Genomic DNA, 9656 nt, shown 5'->3' on the forward strand with positions numbered 1-9656 from the left:
TTGCGGGTTTTCACCTTGGTCTCTCCCATAGAACACTCTTTGACTGCATTTTGAATTCCTCGAACTGGGCAAATCCTTTCAATCAAAAACAGGCCTTCTTTATATAAGGTCCCTCTTAGTTTGGCATATTTCTTCCTTTGAAGTCCTTTTTTATAGGAAGGATCTTCTTCAATATCAAACTCCCCTCATGGAATTCTCGAGGATTAACCTACATCATCTGACTGTGACAAATATCTTTTAAATTTGACTGATCAGGATTGGACCCATTTTGATTCATCCAACTTTAATTTTGCCAAGACTCGAAGAAAAGGAATCTCGATTTCAAAAACTGTTTCAATCCTATAAATCAATGCGTTGCCCCGGTAAAGGTCTAGGCCCATGTTCGACAAGTATAGAGGGTAAATGATAACTTCTTTATGCCAATCCTTACAAGACTCAGTCATTTTTTACTATGACCTTTGTGCTGTTGTTTGCTTTTTCTTTTTTTTCCTATTTTTGTACTTTTGTTTTTCTTTTTGAATGCCTTTGCTGCACTGCGATATAGTGTCTGATCTTTGAACAGACTGCAAACTTTTGACATTGTGCTGTTGTATTTAAAAGTAATTCTTTCTGTCATTACTTGTCGCATCCTTTTTTTTTAAATTTGATGACTATCAGTCTTGTAATATTGACATATGAAGCGACCTTCACCCTCTTCGTGGAGTAATCAATGGCTACCAAGATAAATCAATGAAAATGACCTGATAACATCCTTGTCCCATATAGAGAAAATCTGTGAATGAGGCTTGTCTCCCTAAATACAGCTTTAACTAATACAATCCCCTTCCATGACGGATTAACACTACTCAAACCTCCTGATTAGCATGGCTACCACGAAAATATTAATATGTGTCTTTCTAGCACCGTATAGACACTTTGTATCGCCACCAATCTTAATATCTCAGGTATATCTCGACACGATCATGCGAAAACATCTTTGAATTCTTGGGGTAACTCAATGATGATTCATTTTGTCTTTGTGGTGACTCAAGTTTCGATCTTTGCCCCTTGCTCACAATGTCCCTTGACCCTTCGTAAAGTAGGATCTGTTTTTCATCTTGTTCTACTGTCCTTAACAAATCAGGAAATAAATCACAATCTCTGTCATCTTCAAAATTCTGAGATCCACTTAAACACATATCTCACTCCAAAATGGAGTCAGTTACAGCGTTGCTCATGTCATTGATATCCGAGGACCTATAGTAGGTACAAAGGCAAATTCGAAAGAATAAATGATTCTAAGGATAATTATTTGTATGGTATGATCATGAATGAAGAATGAAAGCATATTTGAAAATGGTCCAAAGAACAAAAGAATATAAAAAGAATGAAAGAATATTTACTCAAAAAGAATGCATTTTATTGAAATAAAAATTTTGGACATAAGCCTATTTCTCAAAAGGATTCTTATTACCCCTAGGCTAAAAACAACAAGCGCGTTTTGAACATTACTCTAGATTAGCTCTAAAAATACAGGGATCTTTTCCACAGTCCCATTGCTTAAAACACCCCCAAGTACATAAGGGTTTAGAAACTTTTATTCCCTGGACCTCTCCTTGGATATGTCATTCAAATTCTCTTTGAACGGCATGCTCAATTTGGCTGACTTATAACCCTTGGCTGACTTATGTTGACCAATTTGGACGGCATGCTCACGATGTTCACTTCATTTTCCTTGTTTCCCGGGGTTGACCTTTTGGCACTTTCTCCCATATCTATTTTCCCATTTCTTATCGCATCTTCAATCATCTCACCAGACATTACTATATCTGAAAAGCTCAGAGTAGCGCTTCCCAACATATAATCAATGAACGGGGCTTTCAAAGTATTGATGAAAAGCATCGTAGTCTCCTTCTCCAAAAGAGGCGGTTGGAGTTGTGTTGCTACCTCTCTCCATCTTTGGGCATATTGCCTAAAACTCTCGTTTCACTTCTTTTCCATACTTTGTAGGGTAATTCTATCAGGTGCCATGTTTGTTACATAGCTATACTGCTTCATAAAAGCCTGTGCTAAGTCCTTCCATGAATGGATTTTAACATGACTCAATTGATTGTACCATTTAGCTGCTGACCCGATCAGACTGTCCTGGAAGTAATAAATTAATAATTGGTCGTTGTTAACATACCCTGTCATCCTGCGACAGAACATTGTGATGTGAGCTTCAGGACAACTGGTCCCATTGTACTTTTCAAACTCTGGAATCTTAAATTTTGGCGGGAGTACTAGATCAGGGACCAAACTTAGATCCTTAGCGTCAATCCCATAGTAGAAGTCAACATTCTCCATTGCTTTCAATTTTTCCTCCAACCTCCTATACCGATCCTTAAGTTGTCTCAGCAATTCCCTCTCTGCTTTTTCCATTTCATCAAGAACTTCAAGATTGGTTGGGTTGCCCCCCGGCTTGGAGCCTGAGCCTGTCGGGTAATCTACCGGTGCGGAGGTACCGACCTGATATTGCTGAATTTTGACAATAGGTACACCTTGCTGCTGAGCATTTGTCGGGGTGAAACCCGGAGGGTAGAGAAGCTCCTCATTGTCCTTCCCCGTATTAATCATGAAACTTTTCCTTTCTTCGAGCCCCTTTGTCAACAATTGAGACAAGTGACTCAACATATTCCTTTGAGACTCTAGCACTAGATCTCTCATATCTTGCCTAATCTTCGCCAGTTGCTCTTGCATCTGTATTTGTAATTGGTCTTGCATCTCTCTTTGAAGTTGTTCAAGTTTTTCCAGTCTTTGGTCCATATCTTTTACCTTAGCACGAGTACCGTAATGACGCTTGGTTGGTAAATTTTTGTTGGTTCCCGGTTTAACTGAAATGATTTCAACTAATTAGGGAGCCCTTTTATGAAAATTTAATGCAAATGATAAAATGATGCAATGCAATGCAAATGCATGAGATGAATGCAAAAGAAAGAGAAGTGTTGATTTTCAATTTAATTCCATTAAAACAACTTTTCTAGAAAACAAATCCCTTTACATAAAACGAATTACATATACGGCCTTATTTTCATATTCCAAGCGAAGACACCGATCCTTTTTCTTCATGAAATCCAAATCTTGCAAGCCTCTAATAAATGCCTCCACTAGCTCCTCTTTGCTTAATCCAGGCTACGACTCATTATCCTCACGACATTGATTAACTCCATTAAGAAAATCGAGATGTGACGGCTCTCGAACAATCTTTATCAGCTTGAATCTTTAGGTAAGGACTTGTTTTTCTCCACGAACTGTCAGCCTTCTTCCGTCAATTTAGACAACCGTATTATAATCCACTTCATCAGGAAATTCGTTTTCTTATAACAAGCTGTTCTATTTAGCAATCAAATATGAATCAACACCTCCTTTCTATGATAATGTAATGCAATGCAATTACAAACAAAACAAAAATAAAAAACGTTAGTACAAGTGAAATAAATATCAAATAAAGTACCTATTCAGGTGACCACTAAATTTGGGCAAGGTTCTACGTAAGGTGGAATCTCAAGGTTCACTATATGTGGTTCAGTTCTAGAGAAAGGGTACCTCAACCAATAGATTCCCCAATTCTCACCCATTATAGGCTCATATGAATCGAGTTCGGTTCAGGGGAATACATTTCCCTATGACCATGCGGAGATGAAAATCTCACAGAACCATAGGTACGGATGTATCCCGGAAGCAATCCACTAGCCCGTACAGAGGTGAAAACCTCACGAAATTGCTCCCACTTAACAGGTATAACCACAACGGTTATGCAATGCAATGCCATTTTATTCTACAAGACTTGAACCAAAAACAATTATGCAAACAAATGCAATTAAAAGAATCATGGTCTTCAAAACGAATTTTCAATTCTTTGACAAAAGGACAACAAATAATCAATTTTATGGCCTGACTCTTGTTCAATCACCAGTGGAGTCGCCATGCTGTCGAAACCTTTTTTTTTTACTTTGAAAGCAATGGGGATCGACTTTTAAAAAACCGAGTGTGGAGTCGCCACCAATCTCTTGATTTAGGTGTGATTGGGCCACCTACTAAAATGCTTTATTCATGAAAAATCAAAAAGTAGGGGGAGTCGGTTACACATGAGGAAGGGTTAGCACCCTCATTACGCCCAGAAATTGGTACCAAATTGATTCGATGTTGTCCTTATATCAAAAGTTTTTTAAAGAAAAGATTTTCTGAAATATGATTCTTTTTAAAAATGTTTGAATAGCTCAAATTAGCGGTTAAAAATCTCTCGTTCCAAAGATATGTGGTTTCATACCCAGTACGATTAGATACGACCCCCTATACCTTTAAGATGCGATCGATTTTCGAATTTTGAAAAAAAAAACATACATTAAAATTATAAAAGGTTATCAAAATATTTGGTTCTCTGGAAAAGTCATACCCAATATGATTGAGCACAATTTTCCAAAATCTCCAAATATTAGATATTGTCTTATTTCAGAATTTTTGAATAATAGAAATTTAGAAATTTGCTTAAAAACATGTTTATTGAAAATAATTATGATAAAAATACAAAGTTCAAATCAAATAATATATGAAATACTTAAAACACAAATTCATTCAAAAATTGATAATTAACATGATAACTTAAATAATGTATTAAATATGAAGGAATGACAATGCATGATATAAAATAATATAATAAATTTATGAAACATGTATATACAAGTAGAATTAGATATAATTGTTTGTAAAAAATGTAAGAAATAAACAAAGTAAATATATAAGCTATATGAGTAACAAAAGTTTCTAAAAAAACAAGGTTATATACAAAATGTAAAACTATATCTACACGTAAATTTAGTGATATATATTATTAAGATTATATTTATAAAGGGTATTTGAAAACAAATAATATATAATTTTACATGTAACAAATTGAGTTAGAGTGATGGAACATATAGATAGTACATACATAAGGATAATAAAATAATGTATACAATATATAAATCGTATGATAAAAAAATATGGTCTAGACAAAATATATTATACATATAAATGACTTTAACGGATAATATATACGTTAAAAAAATATTTACATAAAGTTATATGAAAATAAGAACATATACTATGGTAAAAATAATTTAACATGGGTAATGTACATATGAAGAAAATTTAAAGATAATTGTATGTCCAAAATAATATTGAATAAAAAATGAATTATAAGATTGACTAGATTTTATCAAAAATTATATGTAATAAATCTTAAGAACATAATTACATTCAAATCTATTAAAAACTACATGAATAAAAACAATATGACTTCTATAATGCATGTAAGTATTAAATATACGTTTAATAACAACTTAAATAATATACAAAATAAATGAAATTCTCAAAAAGAATATAAACATTAAGATATGTGAAAAATCATAGAATTAATAACATACATAAACCATAATGAATTTTACTTCAAATAGTACGCCAATTGTTAAAATAACAGAATAAATAAAAAAAAATTACAAAACTTAGCTATCAAAACAACATAAAACATCACAGCCAATGAGTCAGTAAAAAAAAAAATTGCAAGTGCAGTAAAATAAAAATAAGACTTAATTAGAACAAATTTAGCACAAGAAGAACCATTTACAAATAAAATAATTGAAAAATCGGATCAATATGCCATGCGCACAAATGTGCGAGGACTAAAATTGAAAATATACCGAACTCATAATACTTCGCTGAATCGTGGACCAAAATAAAAAAAAGGCGCAAATCATAGGGCCAAAATTAAAAAGACAAAGATGACAAATAGGACTCAATTGGAGACGTCACGCGAAAGGAGGGATCTAGCGCGCAATTTACCCATTCAAACAAAAAGGGCGCAGATCCGACTCCTTAAATCGGGCTAATGCGCGGACCTTCACTTTATTATACAGTGCAGTTTTTGAAAATTGCTGTTATACCTTCCTTTTTCAATTGTTTTTCTTTTAAAACGCAGCAAACTTTCCTTTTAAACCTAAGTATGCTATCAGCCCATTTTTTAGGGTTTCATCTAGCAGGTGCCGCCAACAAAAGGAGCATCTGAGTCATAAAATCAATTTACAGCCTTAAAATCTCTCCCCTGTTTTCAATTTCAACGAAACAAAGAAGATCCATGGCGGATTTATAAAATAAGATCTCTTCTCTCGCTTTACCTTTTATTTTAAAATACAATATTGAAAGATTGAATAGGAAAATGAAACGATTCAATCCGAAGAAAAAAAAAGAAACTAAAAGCCAATAAAAAAACTGAAAATCACCTCTATAAATCTACTCTCGAAATACTTTTTCCAGTATTTAGTGTGCGTATGTAGGTGTATATTCTCTATGCATAATCTCTTTTTTTCTTTTATGCGAAGGGATTTTGTGGAGAAATAAAGAAAGAAAAATGAATTGAAACACTGGAGAATGCAATCTAAAATTACCTTAGTTTTTCATTGCTTTTTCCTTTTTTTTTTAATATTTCGTCCTCCCCTTTTACATCATTTCTCTTGCTTTTTATAGTCGAATAAAGAGAAATAAATAAAAAGTAAATAAAAAAGAAAATGCAATGGATTTGGATTTTCTGTTATGCCTTTGCTGTCAATTGCTGTAGTTGTTAATCAGTTGCAGGTGTGTATAGCGCGGTGCTGCTGACATGGCGAGGCCACTCGTGAGGCGTGATGCGAAGGCTTCCAGAAGCTTCACTGTTTGGGGCTGCTGTGGTGCTTGCGGTGCATGGGAACGGTAGCTTGGTGGCCTAGGGTTTCCACTTTCTGAAAATATTTAATGGGCTATGTTTTTGGGTTAGGTTATTGGGCTATGTAATGGGTTAGGATTAGGTTTAATTTAGGTTTGGGCCTTATTGTAAAATGAGTTTAAAATTTGGGCTTCAATTATATGTGGGCTGAATGTAAATTTGGACTATGGACATTTATTGGATTTTTATTTTGTGATTTTTGTTTTTTTTATTTCTGGTTTTTTTTTTTGGATTTTAACGGGCCTGGGTGAAATGGGCCTATTACAATGAGCTCATCTATTCTTGATGTATATGAAAACTTTGTGACTAATATGTTTGATTGGATGCATGTGTTTAGGCAATTTAGCCAAATGGATGGAAAACTTGTTATTGTATGCTTAGATTTAATAAACAGGATTGGTAAATTTAGTTTCCGTTATACAAACTTACTAAGCATGTAATGCTTACTCCGTTTATTTTTCCCCTGTTTTATAGTGCTCGAAAGCTCACAAGGGTTGGAGATCACTGGAGCATTGTCACATATCAACTAGTCATTTTGGGTATAATTAGCAAAAATCATTTTGGTATAATGGCATGTATAGGACAACTTGGCCAATCGTGTCTTAAAATGTTATTCTGTAACCTAGCCATTGGAATTGCTAGTAATGGTTCATTTTGGCATGATTAAGTAGACTATTATGATATATATATACACATGTGTTATGTTAAAAATATGTGATCAATGTTGTGAACGCCTAAGTTAAACTAAGGTAAGGTTGTGATCATGTATGCTTGTAGTGATGTGCCTTGTGAATGATGAAATTTGCTTAAGTTGAATGCTTGGATTGGTTGGTATTAGATCTATGTTTCAAGTGCAGGTCATGGGTGAAATTTTGGGTGAGAAATGAAGCTAGAAATGACTTCATTTTGTCCACATGGGTAGACACACGGGCGTGTGTCTAGACCGTGTGTGACACATAGCCTAGTAACATGGGCATGTGGTTAGACCGTGTGTCTCCTGCACCTTAATTTTGAGAAACAAAATGCTTACAATTGGGCACAAGGGTAGAGACACGAGTGTGTGTCTCAACCGTGTGTGCTACACGGCCTAGAACACGGGTGTGTTTCTTGATCGTGTGAAACCGACACCTAATTTCGAATTGAATTAATTGACCACATGGCCTAGTACACAGGTGTGTGGCATAGCTGTATGTACAAGTCAGAGAGTTACACAGGGTCAAACATGGCCTCTAGCATGGGCGTGTCCCTTGGACTACACAGGCGTGTGAGCCCTGCACCTCGAAAATTTTTTGAAAAGTCACAAAAAATTCTTAAAGTTCTCAATTAAGTCCTGACTTGATTCTAATAATTATATTGGGCCTCGAGGGCCCAAACAAGGGACGTTATGAATGATCTCGGTAAATAAATAGTAATTTACATAATTTATTTGTAAATGTTTATGAATATTCTAGTAATGATCTGAAACCCTGTTCTGACGACGGATACGAGTTAGGCATGTTACACTTATGGTATTAGTAGCCGAACCGCCAATAAATAAAAGAGGAAGGCGTATGAGAGCCTACTAGTTCAGGCACGACATGGATGTCTAAGTAAAATAGGGAGTTAAAGTATTTTATTTTCTTTTAAGTTAATACTCCTAGCTAAGAAGGGGTGAGCTATGCATGGTAGTAAGGAAGAAACTCTCTAAGTTCATTTGAACTTATAAATGTTTTAGCCTATAATGCAGGGCTTGTTGGATAAGGAACTCGATGAGGGACCAAGCCAGATAATGTTGGAACAAGAATCAACATCAGTATTGCGTCTTGCATATAAGAAGGGGCTACCTTCATAGGCTTCGCCTTGGGGTTAAATATATTGTAACTAAGTAGTTTACTAGGAAGTTTAAAATTCTGATATAGTAATCTTTTATTTGAATTTAAAGATTATGTTGTAAGATATATATTATTTAATAAATTCCATCCAAATCTATAATTCTGTCTTTATTTCAAATCAAGTTCATTTGTGGCCCCCCATACCCAGATTCGGCGATTAGGTCGAGTGAAGGTGTTACACTGTACCTTAGTTAACCACTAATTTGGTAAAATTACCTATCCAAAATTCAATTCACCTATAATATAACTCCGTAAATATTTAACAAAAATATTTACAAGTTTGGTTTACGGGAACAGGGTCCCAAAATTGTATTTTCTAATACCACTGACTTTCGAGTCGTTACACCTTGAGCTTTAATTAACCACTTTTTTGGCAAAATTACTTAACCGAACTTTATTATATTTTCATATTAATTTTGTAGTTCCTATTTTATATTTATACACTTTGTTTAGGGAAATGAGGTTCCGAAACCATATATTCCGATACTAGGGCTAAGAGTCTACCACTATCGAGGGTGTTGTGACATTAATGCAAGGGTGTTACAACATGCTACCTAACATGGTGAAAAATAATGCAGGGGTAGTCTTATGTCCAAGACACTCCAAAGGCAATTTTTTCAATTTTAGGGTTGAAATTTTCACTATACAAAAGATGCTTTTGTTGTTGAACTTAAAAAGGGAGACCTTTACCATCTTTTTAGCTTAGTAGTTATTTCTTCTTCATTTTTAAGTTTTAGTTCTTTACTTTTCTTATCATAGTGGTTGTAGTTGGTAGTTTTCTTACTTTTTACTATAACATTTCATTTCTTTGCACTTAGATACACAAACTATACTTTGTATTTTGATTTCCCTTTAATCCCTTTAATATATTTCATCTTTGTTAACCTTCAGAAGTGTAAAAATCTCTACTTTAGCTATGTTCTCTTCTTCATTGTTGTTGCCACCATCTTCTCCAAAAAACTCATCAAAAGTCCTTAAGATTTTTCTAACATTGTTTTTTTATGCTTATTTAATGAATCATTTGAACATGT

General features: G+C 34.2%; 1 protein-coding gene across 3 annotated transcripts; it reads right to left on the reverse strand.

Moving 5' to 3' along the window:
• Positions 1-1391: 1391 nt before the first annotated feature.
• LOC121210919 (uncharacterized) lies at positions 1392-6572 on the reverse strand. 3 transcript variants are annotated; one of them, XM_041082903.1, is made up of 2 exons: positions 6441-6503; positions 1392-2852 (listed from the first exon to the last, which is right to left on the reverse strand). In XM_041082903.1, exon 2 carries the CDS (start codon positions 2782-2784, stop codon positions 1966-1968), a length of 819 nt encoding a protein of 272 aa, XP_040938837.1. In that variant the 5' UTR covers positions 2785-2852; positions 6441-6503; the 3' UTR covers positions 1392-1965. The 3 variants fall into 3 exon arrangements, 1 of the variants encoding a protein (XP_040938837.1); XR_005906191.1 differs by lacking the exon at positions 1392-2852 and adding an exon at positions 2964-3387 and having other exon boundaries at positions 6441-6572; XR_005906192.1 differs by lacking the exon at positions 1392-2852 and adding an exon at positions 2964-3346 and having other exon boundaries at positions 6441-6504.
• Positions 6573-9656: the final 3084 nt, after the last annotated feature.

The sequence above is a fragment of the Gossypium hirsutum genome, chromosome A02 (genome assembly GCF_007990345.1).
Source record: "Gossypium hirsutum isolate 1008001.06 chromosome A02, Gossypium_hirsutum_v2.1, whole genome shotgun sequence".
NCBI lineage: Eukaryota > Viridiplantae > Streptophyta > Magnoliopsida > Malvales > Malvaceae > Gossypium > Gossypium hirsutum.